Source organism: Electrona antarctica, assembly GCF_951216825.1.
Source record: "Electrona antarctica genome assembly, chromosome: 15".
Classification (NCBI taxonomy): Eukaryota; Metazoa; Chordata; class Actinopteri; order Myctophiformes; family Myctophidae; genus Electrona; species Electrona antarctica.
In genome coordinates this window covers 32411328-32431054 of record NC_136796.1, presented here as the reverse complement: position 1 = coordinate 32431054, position 19727 = coordinate 32411328, and the positions used below count along the sequence as shown (strand labels likewise).

The 19727-nt window shown below is 42.4% G+C and overlaps 1 protein-coding gene across 1 annotated transcript; it reads right to left on the bottom strand.

The window, feature by feature from the left end:
• Positions 1-10239: 10239 nt before the first annotated feature.
• Positions 10240-19688, bottom strand: LOC306938048 (sodium-dependent neutral amino acid transporter B(0)AT3-like; the record flags this gene model as incomplete). The annotated part of the gene is made up of 13 exons (XM_079522071.1): positions 19647-19688; positions 18439-18626; positions 17086-17226; positions 15873-16010; positions 15268-15449; positions 14242-14352; positions 13941-14053; positions 13648-13776; positions 13352-13508; positions 12923-13127; positions 12391-12550; positions 11387-11549; positions 10240-10434 (listed from the first exon to the last, which is right to left on the bottom strand). Exons 2-13 carry the CDS (start codon positions 18581-18583, stop codon positions 10240-10242), a joined length of 1839 nt encoding a protein of 612 aa, XP_079378197.1. The 5' UTR covers positions 18584-18626; positions 19647-19688.
• Positions 19689-19727: the final 39 nt, after the last annotated feature.

Here is a 19727-nt window from a genome sequence, read left to right as displayed (position 1 = left end):
GCTCCAGCGTCATGGATACAGCTTGCTATATAGGTTTGGCATGAAATCAGCAGTGGTGGAAAAATATATCAATTGTTTTACTTAAAGTATCAATACTGCAATGTAGAACTACTCCGTTACAAGCAAAAGTTCCGGAATGCAAAATTTAGTAAATTAAAGTACAAACTGGTATTGGTAAAATGTAGCTACTTAAAGTACCAACAGTATAAAAGTATTCTCACTATGTGGAATGTCCCATTTCAAGTTTTCAAATATATACAAATATTTTGAAATAGCCGGAATGTATATAGGGCTGTTTTGTAATAACAATCAAAGTGACTAGTAACTAAAGTTTTCAAATAATTGTAGTGGTGTAAAAGTACAATATTTGCCTCTGAGATGTAGTGAAGTAGAAGTAAAAGTATTGGAAATTGGAAATACTCAAGTAAAGTACAAATACTACTTGAGTACAGTACTTAAGTAAATGTACTTAGTTACCTTCCACCACTGGGAATGATGGTTTAGTGGTTATACATCCTGTTTGGAATGGGGCTTTACTGTGGTACAGATTAATGGATAACTCAGAGATGCTGCTCCAAAGCAAGACCAGTCAATAAAAAAGGTCAGATTGTCAAGGTCATTTGTACCATTGGCACATTGCCATATATATTTTATTCTTTAAATAATAAAAGTTTTGTTTTATTGTGAATGTTGCGTCAGTTACTGAAATAATGAGGCAAAGTTCAATGATGCTGGAAAACAACATCAGCAAACCTATCAATAGGTCTTTGTAGCGGGGGAACTTTAGGAGAGGGGATCCTAGTTGTAACTTGTAACGAAGGCTTTCGTCTTTCATTTTGACGTCCCGGTTACGTTCTCACCGGAGACCACTAGGGCGGGCCCTAACTCGGACAACCAGCCCTAATTGAGTAGTATATTTTATATTGTCCCTTCGAGCACGGATACAGGCGTACTGCAGCAACAGGATGTCGAAATCTTCCAGGGATGGTAGTAGGACAGCTCTCCAAGGAAGGAATAAGCTTGTACGAACGGCCCCCGGAGCATGAGAAGGGCAGCCGGGAGAGTATGGACAGTGAATGCTTGACAGCCGCAAGACGGGATCATCAGAGAACTTGTGGAGCGGGTTCGCCTTACCAAATCCACCTTGCCGTCAGAGCCTGAAGGCTCTGGGCGTTGTGTGGTTAGACGTCAGGGTCCGAAGTTGTGGATCCACCTTTGCCACCAGAGCCAGAGACATGGCGACACTGGCTGTGACAACTGAATAGGAAGGTGGAGGAAGTGAAGCACACAGTAAGCTCGTTGGGAAACAGGTGGATAGGCATTTAACCAAAGAGATTATGTGTAAACAGCAACCTCGGAAAGATCCTCTGCATGATCCTCAACCACAGAATTCTAAACTTCCTCACAGAAAGCAATGTCCTGAGCAAATCACAAATTGGCTTTCTACCAAAATATCGCACAACAGACCACATTTACACTCTAAACACCCTAATTGACAACCAAATAAACAAAAACAAAAGCAAATTATTCTCATGCTTTGTCGACTTCAAAAAAGCATTCGATTCAATTTGGCATGAGGGTCTGATGTACAAACTGTTGGAAAGTGGCATTGGGGGGAAAACCTATGACATCATAAAATCAATGTACACTAACAACAAATGCGCATTTAAAATAGGCGAAAAGCACACAGACTTTTTCCCCCAAAGCCGAGGAGATAGACAGGGAAGCAGCCTGAGTCCAACACTCTTCAACATATATCAACGAATTAGCAAAAACGTTAGAACAGTCTACAGCTCCAGGCATCCCCTTGGCAAACACAGAAATCAAATGCTTACTTTTCGCAGACCTGCTGCTGACCTGCTGCTGCTGTCTCCAACCAAGGAAGGACTACAGCAGCAACTTGATCTCCTACACAAATTCTCCCAGACATGGGCCCTGACAGTGAACCTAACTAAGACTAAAATCATGATATTTCAAAATAGATCCAGCCGCCAAAACCATAAATTTTTCCTAAATACAATCCCACTAGAACAAACAAAAAACTATACCTACCTTGGCCTAAACATCAGCAGCACAGGGAACTACAACCAAGCTGTAAAGGACCTGAGAGACAAGGCAAGAAGGGCATTCTATGCTATCAAAAGAAACATCAAAATAGACATCCCAATAAAAACCTGGCTTAAAATACTGGACTCTGTGATAGAACCAATTTCCCTCTATGGTTGTGAGATCTGGGGACCATTAGCAAACCATGACCTTGAAAAATGGGATAAACACCAAACCGAGACCCTACACACAGAATTCTGCAAATCCATTCTCCGTACCCAGCGAAAAACACCAAATAATGCATGCAGGGCAGAATTAGGACGATACCCACTCATAATCAAAATAAAAAAGAGAGCACTTAAGTTCTACAACCACCTAAAAGAAAGCGACCTAGACGCACTCCATAACAAGACACTCACACACAGCGAAACTCTAGAGAGATGCCCCCTCAGCCAGCTGGCCCTGGAACTCCGGGCACAAACACAAACAGAGCCACGAGATAGAAAACCCATTGGACTAAACCAAATTATAAAACAGCAAAAGGAAAACTACCTGACACATTGGAAAGAAGCAACACAAAAGCAGAGTAAACTAGAATGCTATCTGGCCCTAAACAGAGAATACGCAGTGGCAGAATACCTGAGCACCGTGACCGACCCAAAACAAAGAAAAATCCTAACTAGGTACAGACTCAGTGAGCACAGTCTTGCGATCGAGAAAGGCCGTCATAGGCAGACCTGTATCCCGAGAGAAGACAGACTATGCACCCACTGCACACAAAATGAAGTGGAAACCGAGCTACACTTCCTAACCATCTGTCCATTGTACCAAGACATCAGAGACACATACTTCCCACAGATTACAACCACATACGGAGATTTTGAAAACATGACCAACTAGAAAAAGTGCCCTTCTGGGCACAGGTCTCCACCAGGATAGGATTGTGTGTGATTTTGGCAAAATGTTTAGGAGTAATATAAACATGTTTGTGTGTGTGTGTGTGTGTGTGACGCGACTTGGCCTGTTGTAGCGCCACCATGAGGCTGATTTGAAAACTGTCAAGTGGCATTTCTTCCTCAGCCTAGTAGTGGGAATAGGCATGCACAGTTTCACCGCAATCGGACGCTGCGTTGCGGAGTTGTGGCAATTTGTACAAAACGGGTACAAAACGGGCTACTCCTGAAAACTTTAGAAGCCAATCGTAGGCAATCAGGATGGATAATTATGAGAAATCAAACAAATCACATGATCACATGACTATGGAGAGCATGTGTACCGATTTGCGTGAAATGGATAAAATCTGAAGGAGTAATATTAGAAAATGTGTTTTACATATGTCAGCCTCCTGGTGGCGCTATAAAGAGCAGATGTGAAAAATTCCAGGCAAAGGTTTTTCCTTGGCCTCTAGGGAGTGTGCATACATGGTTTTACACAGATCGGTGCAGTTATAGGTAAAACACAAATCGGCCAGTTATAGCGCCACCATGAGGCTGAGTTGAAAATATTCTAGTGGCATTTCTTCCTCGACCTAGTGGGAATGTGCGTGCAAAATGTCACGGAAATCACACCATGTGTTCATGATTTGCAGCATTTTGTTTGAAACGGAGCACTCCTGCGAACTTTGGAAGCCAATCTTAGCCAATCAGGATGGAGTCTGAAAAATCTGAAAGACCCGTTTCGTTGAATGGCTCTAGAGAGACTGTGTACCAATTTGCGTAATGTTTGGACAAAATCTGTAGGTGTACTGTCAAAACATTTGTTTTGCACAAAGCGGCCTCCTGGTGGCGCTATAACAGGCCAATGTGAAAACTTTGGGGCAGAGGTTCAGCTCTGGCATTCAGGGAGTGTGTGTGCAGAGTATGGCTGCGATCAAGCCAACGGTGCCAGAGATTAGCTGTTCACAGACGGACGGACGGACACACGGAATTACGGAAGGACACACGGACGGACGGACGGACACACGGACGGACGGACGGACACACGGACGGACGGACGGACACACGGACGGATGGACGGAGTGCAAAACATAGTCTCTCCCCAGGCCTTCGGCCTGGTGGAGACAATGACAAAAAACTCCCATATCTGCTGGGCGAAGTACAACAATGTGCAAACACAGCAGCAAGATTCGTGAGTTGCTGTGATAGGAAAAGGATATCAAACGGAACACAACCACCCTAAAGACTAATCATTGTCTCCACCAGGCCGAAGGCATGGGGAGAGAGTATGTTTTGCACTCCGTCCGTCCGTCCGTCCGTCCGTCCGTCCGTGTGTCCGTGTGTGTGTGTGTCCGTCCTTCCGTCTGTGAACAGCTAATCTCCGGCACCGTTAACCCGGTCGATGCCAAATTTTGCACACACACTCCCTGGATGCCAACGATGAACCTCTGCCCCAAAATTTCCAGAATGGCCTGTTATAGCGCCACCAGGAGGCCGCTTTGTGCAAAACAGGTTTTTGGACAGTACACCTACAGATTTGGTCCAAACATCACGCAAATTGATACACAGTCTTACTATAGCCATTCAACAAAACGGGTCTTTCAGATTTCTCAGACTCCATCCTGATTGGCTAAGATTGGCTTCCAAAGTTCGCAGGAGTGCTTGAGTTTCAAACAAAATGCTGCAAATCATGAACACATCATGTGATTTCCGTGAAATTGTGCACGCACATTCCCACTAGGCCGAGGAAGAAATGCCACATGAACATTTTCAACTCAGCCTCATGGTGGCGCTATAACTGGCCGAAAAGGGTTTTTACCTCGAACTGCACGGATCTGTGGATAACTTTGTATGCCAACTCCCTAGAGGCCAAGGAAAAACCTTTGCCTGGAATTTTTCACATCTGCTCTTTATAGCGCCACCAGGAGGCCGACATATGTAAAACACATTTTATATTATTACTCCTTCAGATTATATCCAAATTTTACGCAAATCGGTACGCATGCTCTCCATATTCATGTGATCAAGACGGGTTTGTTTGATTTCTCATAATCCACCCTCATTGGCTACAATAAAATTCTAAACTTTTCAGGAGTAGCCCGCTTTGTACCCGTTTTGTACAAATCGCCACAACTACTCAACACAGCGATTGTGGTGAAACTGTGCATGCATATTCCCACTAGGCTTTGGAAGAAATGCCACAGTTTTCAAATCAGCCTCATGGTGGCGCTACAACAGGCCAAGCACACACACACACACACACACACACACACACACACACACACTTATATTGCTCCTAAACATTTTGCCAAACATCACACACACACACACACACTCCTATCCTCCTGGTGGAGACCTGTGCCCAGAAGGGCACTTTTTCTAGTTGTGTATATTCCTGCACTATACCTGCATCCAGTGACCTTGGTACAATATAGACATTGATCTATTGAAGATTCTGACGTTCAAATGTACATATTTTTTGTTTTGATTGTATTGCTGTATTGTTGTATTGTGCTTTCTGCTTTGGCAATGTAAACGTATGTTTTCTCATGCCAATAAAGCCCTTTGAATTGAATTGAATTGATTCACGTCATAAGTGATCGCGGAATGTGCCGTCGCTTTGAAATGACAGCGGAGTACATTCCGATTCTAGAGGCAAATCCACTCCACGGCCCTTTCTGAAACCAGTCCCTTGACTTGAAGTGCTCTCGGGAAGTTCCCTCGTCAGAAAGTGCCCCTCCAGCTGAATCAAGTTCCCTTGATTAGGGTGCTGGGTATAAAAAAACTGTTTGGAAAGACACTCGCCCTCCTTGTGCAGAAACAGGAAACAGACACCATTCGTTGCCATGGTTACCATCATGCAATTGTGTTACCTGTTATTTTGTTTGTACAGTTATATTGCATTGCATCGTGTATGTTTGTGTGACATGTGGATTTCATTAATATGGAAAAAGGAAATACAGCGTGACTGTCAAAAATGACATGTCATATACATCCATGGTGTTTATAAATCATTGTGTTAAAAGTTGTTTTGTTTGTGTGGTTTCATTTATAGTTTTTTCACGGTGGGGTAAATAAAGAGCCCTTGTGAACATCAGTTGGAGCATTGTCTATTCTGCATCAGATGAAGATTGTTTAGGAGGAGTTTATTTAGCATGTATTTGTGGTGGTTCTTACATTTGTAGGTCGCGGTTTCCATGCGGACACAGAGCAGGGCTGCACAAGGCAATTGAGTCTAGATCGGCACAGACTCGCTCTTGAGGGCTTTATAAGCCACTTCCACTCAAGGCTGCTTGGTTTCGGACGACACTTAATATGGCGCAGCCTCGCGTGAACGCGCATATCGAGAGCAAGTGTGTAGAGCGAGTGGCGAGGAGCTGGTTTCAGAAAGGGGGCACCACTCTGTCCTCGCATTGAATCCTCTCCTCCTCCACTCCTCCTCGCTGGGGGCGGAGCCGAGGAGCGAGTGGAGGACGCGAGGGGAGTGAGCGAGTGTGAAAGTTGCGGTATTGGAATTTGGCTATAGTAACAACAAAGATGGTTTATGTATGAAGATGGGCCAACTTCATTGGAGCCAATAGAGGCGAAATGGTACACAAAGCCTACAAATGGTCTCCTAAATATAGTAGGCGTGGTTTGCTTCTCCCCGACCTCCACCCTCCCCCCCTGACAACAACACTGTTTCCACACTCAGTCTAGTAGGTGGCGGTAATGCACCATTTAGGTTTGCCAACCGCCATGAAACCTGATAGAAGAAGAAGACAACAACACTGACAAGTCATTTAACAAAGTACATTGAAAACAACTGACAAGGTGTACTTTTGAAATAGTCGTTTTAGTTTCTCGAAGTCCTCCAACAATATAAATTCATGATTTGGATCTATCTCATTAAAAAGTCTCTCCCTAATAGAGTTGTAGAATGGACAATAAAAAACTAAATGCTTTTCATTTTCAATTTCCTTTAGATCACACAGACTACATAATCTATCCTCCTCAACCGTGCCTACATATCTGCCTGTCTCAATATGCAGACCAAGTATGCCAGCTCTAATTTGGGCACATAAGGATCATTTCTAATCGTTTTAAATATGTCCATTCATTTCACATTATAATATTCACATATTATCATCTTAAATATGGGGTCAGAGCCCCCTATGTGTTGTCCGTGAAATTGCAGATGGACAGAGAGAGGCTTCCGGACTCATCTCAAATCTCGCGAGAGTTTGTTGCTGGGATAAAGAAATGTCATTAACAAAGTAGATTTTCTCCTGGTTTGTCTCGCTAAAAGAAGCCATTTTACTATGAATATCTTGTAAATATTGTGTGCCTTGTGATGATTTGGTCCAGTATTTAGTTCAGTGACCATGGAGTTAAGGAATGGTTCAGAAGCTGTGTTCACGTTCACTCTCCCATTGGAAATGAATAGACTCCAACATTCTTCCTGTCTCCTAATAATGTTACCGCCCACCTCACGCAGATACAGGAAGTAAGCAAAGTTGGCCTCTCTTGCTAATTCTCCTCTTGGGTAACAACCAGAGCCCAGTGCCTTCGCCATATTAGAGTGATGACGCAACTTCCGGTTGCTTTAAAATACATTGCAAAGTGTTCTGTACAAACAAATACATGTTTTTATTATTTTCTACCATCATATATTTAACGCTTCTACAGAACTGGTCTGTTTAACAGTGAAAAAGTATTATAAATATGCATACTACTATAATTATTTACTAATTTATTTATCATATTTATGAATGGATCAAATTATTTATTCATTCAGAATTTCAGGGTGCATGTGTGCGCATGCATGTATGCAACTATGCACATGCACGTGCGTGACCGTGCATGTTTATGTGTGTTTGAGATGTTACATTAACATTAACTTAGAATATCTATATGTGCACTGTTGCCATCTTGGAGTGATGCGCCATCTAGTGGTGATTCCAAAAATATAAGGACTGTCGTCTCTAGTTATAGAATCTCTTTGATTTAACCACTTAAACCTGATAGTTGACCGGTGTCCACCAGGCCCAGTCCGGGTTCTATACTAGATCCTGTAGTATTTCCCTCTACACCAAATCTCAAGCTCCCACGTTGTGAGCTTGTAGATCTGCTAATATTGCTGAATGTTTGAAGGTGTGGCTGCTGGGCAGAGCCGGACTTACCGTTGGGCTAGGGTGGGCTGAAGCCCGGGGGATTTCACTTTAAAATTGTAAAGTGAAATCCAATTCAAGTGAAATTTGTGTATTGTTATTGTATTTAGTTGTATTATGGTTAAACCATTGAGAGCTTCTGCCTGCCTGCCTCTCTTTTTAGGGGCCTGTGTTAACAGGGACGAATTCTTTTCATAATCCTCATGGGGGCCCGAAAACAACAATAAGTTGTTGTTTTCGCCGGTACTTTCAGATTGGTAATAAACACAGTGGTACGATATATGAAAGCATTTTATAAATTATACTATTGGTATTTCACACAGGTGTTGCCAAATAACTAATTATCTTGCCAGTCAGATGCGCATATGACATATCTAGGTCATATCAATTTAATCAGCAGAGGCTGGTTCTCTCTGCACAGTGCACATACTGCCTGACCAGCTGTTTATACCTACTTTAAACCATAATATGACAAACCTTGGATTAATTCTTCTGAAAACGAGCAGCACAAGGTAAGTGATTCACACATTCAGGCGGGCATATTATTATGTGTAGCTCTCTCTCTCTCTCTCATCATCTTAAAGCTCACAAGAGCGGCATGATCATTGTGAACTTATGAGTTTGACTTTGGAGCTTGAATATATATTCGCTGGTGCGCAACACCTCTGAATGTCAGATAATTGCTCGTTTAGATTGATTCCACCTGCTTCAGCACAGCGCTAATCATTGCACATAGGCTATACAAAAGTATAAAAAGAGGAACGGTGGCTGTGCTGCCTAACTTGTATAGCCTATATACTAATCTACTAAGAAGCATATATGCATGCATACTCTTACCTACCTGGCAGGTTAAGCACCCAGATTAGCATTTCAATGCCTGCTCTGCATGTGTACAAGGGGACAGGCAACGCGGTCCACCCCCCACCACCTCCCGCCCCGGACAGTGAGGAAAACAGACGTGTTAAGGTGTCAGACTTGGATGGTTAGAGCAGCTCGATTACATACAAAGTCAATGCAAGCGAGAATTGCGCGAACGGGCGCGACCTGATGTGGCACAAACGGGACGAACCGAGGCGAATATATATTCAGGTCCAATTCCTCATGGGGGCCGAGATCCCTGGTCCAATTCCTCATGGGGGCCCTGGCCCCCCGGCCCCCACAGACTCTACGTCACTGCCTGGGTACCCCAAAATGAAAACAAAATAGCCCAATTTTTTTTTCGCCTCGCGGCTACGCCGCTCGGCCAAAACGCGGGACGCGCGACTCTGCCGCACGCCCCAAGGGGGGCCCTCAAATTTGCTCCAGCCCGGGGGCCCTCAGCAAGGTAAATCCGGCTCTGCTGCTGGGAACACACAAACTACTTTTTTAGTAAACTCAAGCACTTGTTTTTTGCCACCTCTGCTTCTGCCACATCATGACTACCAAATGGTGCGCCCCACCCCACAGACAGCTCCGAGCTCACGAGCACTGGTATTAGTGGTGTAGCCTACAGGTCTCTTTCCCATTCTGAATGATGCGAAGTGTTATTTCCAACTAGCTACTACACCTCATATTGACACAAATTATTTTCTTCTCATCAATGGATCAAACTGTGCCATATGACTCATGAGCTCAATCGTTCCTATAGGAAGGTCAACAAGTTTTATCCCAGAAATTGTAATATTTAATCCCAGAAAAAAACAAATTTAATTTTTTTTTATCCCGACTTTGACAACCTGTTGAATAGGCTAGTGCATTAGCCACATGTCCAGCAAAAAAGTAACAACAAATCAATAAAATAATAAATACATAAAAAAATTATAATAATGAAAATCCCAGAAAAAAAACTATCCACAACATAATTCGTTCTGGAATGATGTTTACCAGCTTCACATGATCTAGTGAAATGCACAACATCATTGGCAAGATTAAAGATGAGATGAGTCCTAGCTGTATATACAGTATATATATTTTGTTGTCATTCCAAGGGGCGACAGAGAATGTACTGTGGACGCCTCATAAAGGATTCTCCAGTCGAAGAGATACTGAGAGGATGTACAGTATCTTTGCCACAGAATGTATTTTGGTCACCTAAAGTTTAGGTGACTTAAACTAGTTTAGGTTTTGAACTATGTGTCCAAAACGTAGCCATCGTTGGCGTGAGGTGTGGCGCTGTTGTGGCGGCCATTTGACGACGTCCTCCTCTTGATGAGATGATAGAGAGCTACCAGGGGTATGGGAAGCACAGGAACGGCAGAGAGGAGGACAATAATGGCAAACACCCAGTCTGGGTAAAGTGTAACATTTGTATGGGGGAAATCCTCCTGTGGGGAAAGAGAAGTCAACGTGAGGGACATTACAGTATTTCTGTATTTGAGGAACACTGTGCCAATCATACAAGATACTGTATTTATGATCCAATTCAATCGCCTTTGTTTTAATGTTTAAGAGATTCAAAAACTACACGCGCACGCGCACACACACGATAGTGAGAAATGAATAGAATAGGTAGCACACGAGTCAAACAAATTAGACTGAAACATTCATCTGCATATATCACACATCAATGGCATATTTTATACTTTGAGAAGAAGCTATAACATCAGCACACTGGTTTAAACTCAAAACGTATTTTCTTTAATGGCACAACATTGACATTTTACTGTAGGTCTTCATCAGGCAAAAAATATATTTATATTTTATACTTTGTCATAATGACATGGCCAAAATAGAGACACCATGTTGAAACAGGTTAAGTTTGTCTGTGGGTTTATATTTTTTTAACCAAGGAAAAGTATTAACAAGAAGTGTTACAATTTGTGTGATGCATTGGATGCATAGGAACAGGGATGTTAATAGTTTCAATTAATTGAAAATTCTGCGGTTCTATCATTGGGTTTTCTGTGAACATAATGCTGTCTGCGCGCGTGGCCGAGGAACGCACATGTGGTCCGGTTAAAAAAAGTCCCCCCCACCTTGGTATCCACAACGTCTCTGCTTTTGCACAGACAAGACAGTGCACTTTTCATTTAATTTTATTCATCATACAAAGATGCCATTTCCTGGCCCTGTATCTCAGATGGTCAAATAAATATTTGATTAAGGAATATAATATGCCTTTTGTACTCTTTCTGTGTATCAGAAAAATTATCATTTATCAAATAATGAATTAATCGCTAATTGACAGCCCTAATTGGAACACAAGAACAGAGAAGCTTTTGGACATGCAGGTATATAAGGTTTCTGCCTGTGACAGTGACGATATAGACTACTTACCTTGCTAGGGTCCCATGCAGAGTAGGTGGGACGCTTCTGTGATTGAACAACAACATAGGCAACAAATACCACTAGGAGCATCACAGGACAGACGAACGCCCAGCAAACCCTCCAGAAGATGTTGGGCCTCTTCCCTGTCATGACCTGGAGGTCATCACCGAAGCTAGAAAGCACACAAGCAAGCACACAGCAGCAGTCAATTGTAAGAATACAAAAACAAATACATTTACATTAAAAATGTTCACGTATAAAGACATGTTGAAAATAGGGATGCCAGGTTGATTTTTTTAAGGGTGTAGAATTTTCTATGGGGAAAACCTTTTGTATAGCTGTTGCAATAATAACGTCTGGTTGTCACAAATGCACACAAGCATGTGTTTCATAAATGAACCACCTTTGCTGCTATTTTACATTCATGGGACAGTCTAAAATCAAGTGCAAGCTCCACTAACGCCTAGTTTTGGCAGCCCAGGAGTCTTGACTGCAGGGACATTCCACATAAATAAACTGTTGATCTATTGATAGGAGAACAGATGCCTTAAAGCAAGTCCCCGCCTGGCTAGTTTGATTAAGATTATATGGGGTGGTCCCAAGATAGTCGTGTCTCTTCCTGCCTACCCCCAACTTATGTACTGTTTCTATAAAGACCCAATGCAATGTAGGCCTACTGTAGTGTGTGTTGCCACTCTGAGGCCGTCAGGCTGAAGGAATGGCTATATGCCATGATGCTACTATGTAGCCTACTCTGAAATAAAACCAAACTCCGAAACAACATTGCCTGCCTGCCTGCGCCTCTTCATCCGTCGTCTGCCTGCTTCAGAACTTCTTCTCAGTTTTAGCCAAAGTACTTTTGAGTCTGTTGGGGTGTTGTACTTGTATAGGGAGAACACATCTCTCTATAGTTATTTACTTCACATGCCATGCACCACACCTGGTCTTGTCTCATGTCATGGCACACAATGGTGTGCTGAGGGAACACGGAGATACTGTATAAAATGAGTTACCGGCTGAGTCCATAGATGTAGACCACTCCAGTGACTTCACAGAAAGCAATGAGAAGGAAGGGAACAGATCCCACATAGTTATTAAAGATCTCCAGCCAGTAGTTCCCTGAACCAGTGGTGAAGATCAGAGACAGCAGGAAGCACAGCAGACATATTAATCCTGCAACACAGAGAGAAGAAGGATTGTGAATCTGACAGCAACATACGGTACACAACTACACATCAGATGATCTATACAGAGGTTTGGTTTAGATTCATGTGGTAATGGGGATTTTGATGAGGAGAAGTGACATTTGAATTGATTTTTGTTAGTTCATTTCTAATTATTGGTTAAAAAAACACTTGGATTTGGTGGTTATTAGTCTTGTGCATTTTTTATAACATATGATTAAATTCAGTGTGTGGGGACTGGAGATAGTTTCCAGATTCTTGGCAAACTAAACTTCCAAACATGGCACTGTGCTATGGTGGATCATTATATTGTACACCTCCCACAGTGGGACAGTTCAAGAGGCCAAATTCTGATAGGCACCTGTGAAGAGCTCTTTAGGAATCCACTTGGGTACCATGTGTAGTTCAACGAGGGGATTGAGGACGCCCTCAAGGGTGCCAAACATGGTGGAGAGACCCAAACTGAAGAGCATGAGGAAGAACAGCACAGCCCAGACCTGAGAGCCTGGCATCGCCATCATAGCCTCAGTGAAAACAATGAATGCAAGGCCAGTACCTGATGCACTCTAGGGGAGAACAATAAGAGATGAGAAGAGACTGAACACAAGGTACATTTTCAACACCCCCCCCCCCCCCCCCCCAATACATTTTCATCCCACGATTTTGTAACCCATTTTTTCACCCGGTGCCAATTGCCTAAACTGTAATCTTGGGCGCTACTCTCACTCTGCCAACCTGAGCTGAGCTCATGCTTCCTTGCAAGAAGCAGGCCGTTCCTTCTCTACGATACCTGGTCAAGGAATGTTCGCAGATTGCAGGGCTTCAAGTTCAAACTGGACACCCGGTCATGAAATGTCCCATCCAGATGTTCATGCCATTCATCATAGTTGTCAAATGTTATGTTTTGCTCCTCAATATCAAACTCATTGGTTAGAGCCAAGATGTTCCTGCAGATGAGAAAAACTTCTGAAGAGTTGTCCAAGAGTTCAGAACAGATTGGCTAAACGTATTTTGTCAATAATGCACACATACCCATGCACACACGCACAAAGGGCACATTCACACGCACACACGCACAGTACATACCCATTCATACAGGAGTTGTAGTTATTGTTGGCTTTAAATCCCAGGATGGCGAACACAGAGATGGATGCATAGAGAGATGTACCACTGTTTACCAGACCAACCACAATTGTATCCCTCTCACAATTATTACTGGCAGAGGAAATGTGAAAAGAACAAAAAATGATTCAAAAACAGAATAGGGTGTAATTCGTGCCCTAACTAAAGGTGTCAGCCGGTATTTCTACAGGAAATCAGTACAATCCCATTGTTACTGTAAGTGCACAATTTGGAGATAGTTCCCATTGGATACCTACTCTGGAGGATTGTAGCTGGCGAACACTATTAGACCACCAAAGGCAATTGAGAGAGAGAAGAAGATCTGAGTGCAAGCATCGAGCCACACTTGGGGGTTCTTCAGAGTCTCCCACTAAAGGAGAGAAAGAGAGAGAGAAAAAAGCAATGAGCAAAGGAGAGGTAAATGTAAATTGTCTTCACCCTATAAACCCTAAACCAAAAAATCTCAGTAAACATAACCAATTTGACCACTTAACCTAACCTGCACCGGAAAAACAAAATCAGTCTAGGGTTTCCCCGCGCTGATTGCACGAGACTTGCCTCAGGTGTGAAGAGGTAGGCGAGTCCATCAGTAGCTCCTGGCAGAGTGAGGGCACGCACCAGGAAGATAGTCAGTACCAGGTATGGGAATGTCACTGTCACATATACAGCCTGGAGAAATATTATGAATGAGTCCAAGGCATGTTTCCAGTGATGTGAAATCAATTCAGACATTGCTTCAGTTTGCTTATGTTTATTTGTTGATTACTCCTTCAGCTTTTCTGCTTTAATTTTGAGACAGGGTGGGAGAGAATAAGGGGTAACTAATTTAAGAACATAATGTTGAATCTATCTATTCAGGTCAGACCGTATGTCTTATATAGGGTTTATCATTTGAGCCACAAAAAGACAGTAAACCTAATGTAGTAGGCTACTGTATTATGTTGCTTTTTCCACAATGACTCAATACTGATCCTCATGTTACAGCACAATGAAACTTCATATTCTATCTCTAACTCAATATCTATCTTTTATTTCGCACTATGTGCGAAATAAAATGAAATGAAATGAAATATCTGTCATATGACACAAGATGGCAGTCAAGGGTCACAGTTAAGGTCAGAGAAGAGCTACACAACACAACTACATATGCACACTTCTTGGTTGACCTCATTTTAACAACAGAACAATGCAGGTGTATTGCCAGACAGCATGATGGCATTTAATAAATACACTGTATCCAAACATTTTATGTACATGAGATTTTAAGGTATGAGCGTATGAGCGTAGCAGCTGGTATCTGTTCCTAGACATTAGTGCAAGAGGAGTATCAGTGCATGAAGATTAAAAAAGGTGCAGAGTATCGGCAAGTACTGTACGTGTCAAGTTCAACCAGCCTCAAAGGGCTCTCAGAGTTGCAAATGGATGAATTAACGCTGTGTGTCTACTGTCTACACAGCGTTAATTCATGAATTAACGCTGTGTAGACCTTTAGGTGAAGTGGTAAATTATGTATTAAACATTGGCAGATTCAGTGGTAATCGACTGGTTATTATTTAAGCCTGGACATTGATCTGTTACACACACCTTGCCAATGGTCTCGATGCCCTTTATGAAGCAGATGTAGACCAGACACCAGGCGGAGCCCAGGCTCGCCACCATCCACCACTGCAGTGAGCCGCTGGTCTCCACGTTAGGAGTGATGTTCAGGGTCTCTCGGTACCAGAAGTAGTTCACTGACGTGCTGTCCACACATTCCTTTACATAGGCTGATCGTAACAGTGAACAGATAAGATAATGGTCATTTGTGTGTAGCTATACAATAGCAATAGCTTCACTATCTATTTGTAAGGCATGGTTTTACAGTAAGTCTATTAACAATTAACAAACAAACAAAAAGTAATTAATAACTCATTAACTATTTAAGGGATAGTTATTCTAACACGTTACCTAATTTATTGTTTAATTACTCAGAACATAGACAGTGTGCCAGACTGCCAGTATAGTCAATGCAATCCTGGTTCGATTCTGACATAGTTAGATACAATAATTGCCAATTGAAACAGAAATGGATAATATTGTGAGGAATTTTATTTGAATGTTGAAAAGTGGGCATGTCATAACACAAATTTTGAGTTTTGTTTGAATACACTGTATATATACTGTAGTATATTCCTGCCCTGGCTGCCCACCTGTGTGATTGTCATTGAGGGGACACTGGCTCCAAGGCAAGGGGTCCTGGAAGGAGTTGAAGAAGTACCAGAGGACCCAGCCCACGATAGCATTATAGAACAAACACACCAGAAAGGAGACCACCAGGGAGGAAACACCTAAACAAAGAAACTTGTTATTGTTGTTGTTGTTGGGGTAGCCAATGTGTCAATTACATTTGCACATACAGTACAGTATGTGAGATTCTTCCTCTGCATGTGCCTAACTATTAGGAGCACTGGATGGATGCCATTCAAAATGGAGCCCATGCAGGGAACAGTTAGTGGTTAATTATCTTGCTCAGGGATTCACAGATGCTTCTGATTCACAGATGTCAGACGACCTCTCACTCAGCTACAGATAGTAGCCTTTCTCCCAAGCACTATAGTGCACTACATTCAACCATTTACACATCACTGTTGGAGGGAACCATGCATGCAAGGCAATGCAATTATAGGTTCAGTGTCTTCAAATGGAACACAACCACCCTGAAGACTACAGTGTATATGCACCATCTGCATCGAGTGATCTCGGTACATAGAAATTGATTTATTGGAGATTCTGACTTTCAATTGTACATACTGTACATTTTGTTTTGATCGTATTGTTCCACTTTTTAACTTTGGCAATATAAACGTATGTTTTCTCATGCCAATGAAGCCCTTTGAATTGAACTGAAAAATTGTCTTGCACAAGGACACTTTAAATCAAACCATAAACCTTTTGATTCACAGACGACCTCTCACTCAGCTACTGTACATTATGTAAATGGTGCATTTCTATAGTGCCTTTCTTCTAATGCAGGGAACCATGCACGCAAGCAAGGCACCAACCTGCTCATCGGGTTCAGTGTCTTGCACAAGAACACTTGTGCAAACCGGAAAACGTCCATGACAGCCGCTCTACCTCCTGAGCCACTGCCATCATGTTTCGTGTTTTATTGTGTTTAATATATTCAGCAACAAATACTGCAAACATCTTGACTTGATTGACATAATGTTACATTACAATGATTACATACACAAATTAATGCTGTACGTCTATTTGTCTACAGTCTCATTCACACATAAGTTCGTTACACAGTAGCCTGGCTTGGCCATAATAATGTCACACTGCGTGGAGGCAAATCATTTTTGCACCGGCAGATTCGGATCTGGCCAATGCGATTCATGCAAGGCTAACATTTTGACATACCGACTCCACCCAGAAATGGTGAGATGGTGTGCCAGACGCCGATGCTGCCTTTTCTCATCTTCTGTCCCATTGCCAGCTCCATGTAGAGGAGAGGAAGACCCGCAAATACCAGCGCTAGCAGATAGGGGATGAGGAAAGCACCTGAGACAGAACAGTGAAGTGATGATGATCAAGATGTTGCAGCAAGTTGTTGGACATATTTCAACATAATCTGGACTACTGTACTGCTTCTGGGGTCTGAGGACCACCAGGGGCACTTGAGGGGGTTCCAGAGAGTTGACCAGCTAAATGACCAATTGGACCGATTTTGTTCTATTTGTACACTGGGGCAAGGATTTTACTACCATGTATGTAGAATGGGGTCTGTTTTCTAATGATACACATTTGTTGTCACTATTCTGTAATGACCCTAAAGGGCGAGGTCGTGTGCACGTGCACACATCCGCCTGGGTGGCGGCAGACGGCAGACTGCTGGGCGAGCGCTGGCGCTTTGGCATTTGGGGGCCCGTGGTCAGATCAACATATGCATGGAATGAATTCTGTACTGGCCATATATGGAGTGTGTCTTGAGTGTACAGGGTTTGATGAGGTCAAATCAACATGGAATGTCAGAACAGGAAGGACGGGTGGGGAAGGATCAACATATGGAATGTCAGAAGCGAAGACCTGGTTACCACACTGCTCCGGGCAGCACACCCCCCGTGCCTCCGCCTCCCAGTTCTTCTGCCCCTTTTTCCATACGGTTGTCACGTTTTCCTTTTACTTTATACCTGATGTAAACAAGTCTTAGTGCTTTTTCTGGTTTTATCCTCGTAGCAGATTTTGTATTGACCTATTTACAAATGTCAATCAAGCTTCTTTGTTAAATATAGGCTATATAATTGTAGAACTATACAATCCTATGCGGTAGGCTATATTAATGTCTGTAGTTATGAATGCCTGTAGTTATATACATAGCCTACTTTATCAGAGGGATTCAGCGTTTTAGCCAAAGCGATAATTTATTTCCAATTGTGGTCCTTTTCACAATTTAGTGTTTTAGGCAAAGCGATGCAGGCCTAATTATTATATTACGCGCGTGAGTGTGTGTGTGTGTGTGTGTGTGTGTGTGTGTGTGTGTGTGTGTCATGTGTGTGTGTGATTCTGATCTGTCATCTCTGCGTGTGTTGACAAACTTGACAGTTGACACTACACACGTCAGAACAGGTCAGTTCCTTATGGAGATCTAAGGGTTTGAGGTTTGAGGTCAGATGTAGAGTTGCTGGCATATGGAGATCTAAGGGTCTCCATGATGTCACGTGATGTCACGAGATGTCACTAATAGCTGTGTGTCAACAATAAAAAGCATCTCACCTCCTCCATGGATCTGGCAAAAGTAAGGAAAGCGCCACACATTGCCCACTCCCACAGCAAAGCCAATGCAGGACAACAGGTACTCGGTCTTGTTGGCCCACTTAGGTCTCTCCTTTACCTCCTCGGAGACTCCCAGATCCTCCATTTTATGCCTTCTGCTGAACTGCTGTTATTATGTGACGTGGTGTCTGGAAGCGAATAAGTAGAAGAGCGATTTGAGATTTGTGGAAATCTACTAAGAAAACGATACCACCGATCAGCTTAATGGATAACCAGACAGAAGCTTTGCAATGCGCCCAGAAGCGCCCATGAATTGTTATCCTTGGCATAGTAAGAGCACTTATCTTTTGATTGTAAAATCAAAGAGGGACGCTCCTCTAACAATGCACAGGTCAATTTAACCCATTAAGACCTGAGGCCGATTGCTGTAAGCCTCGTTACTGTTGGGCATAAACCGCTTATCTCCATATTAACGTTTTGTTTCTTCTCGTAAAGTAATGCCCTGCTACTTGATCATATACTACGGCATTACACAAAAGCATCAATAAGTATTTGAATTCTGAAAAGTAATGACAACAGATGCTTTCCCAGGTTTAATGGGTGAAAAGATAGGGTACGTGATGTTTTTTGGTCAAGACAAAACGTTTTTTTGTTAAAATGTTAAAACACTATATTCTGATAGTATTCATTGCTATAGACGATAGAGTGTTAAGGGTCCCATCTTCTCTCCAGCTCTTTAATAAACAGAAAATACATTTTCAGGTGAGTTGCACATTTTCAACCAATCAGGAGAGAGGAGTACCCATTTATCATCTTCAGTTTTATATTGTTCCAGTTCCAATTTTGTCTTCTCATTTCTTTGTGTCATCACTTCTGATTTCACTTGTTTATCCTGTATGTGAGAGTTATCTCTCCTGACTGGATAAAACTGGTATCCCGACCTGAAAATGCATTTTCTATTTATTAAAGTGCTGGAAGGCACCCGTTACTGACCAAACTCTATACTCCAGCAATGATTACTATCACAATATATATTTTATTTAGCCTATTTAACACTTTTTTATCACTTACTCTACCTTTAACCAAGAATGGGGCATGGAAATAAATAGAAAAGGCTCTTTATTCTTTTGACTTCTGTACATGGACTTAAGTATTTTAGCTTTAAAAATACACACGAAACGAACATGCAAATATGAAACATACAATACCATAAGAATAGCAAAACGGAGGTGTCACAATCTTCCTCTGTGCTACCTGCCTCTGCCCCTGACAGACTGCAGCTGTGCTGT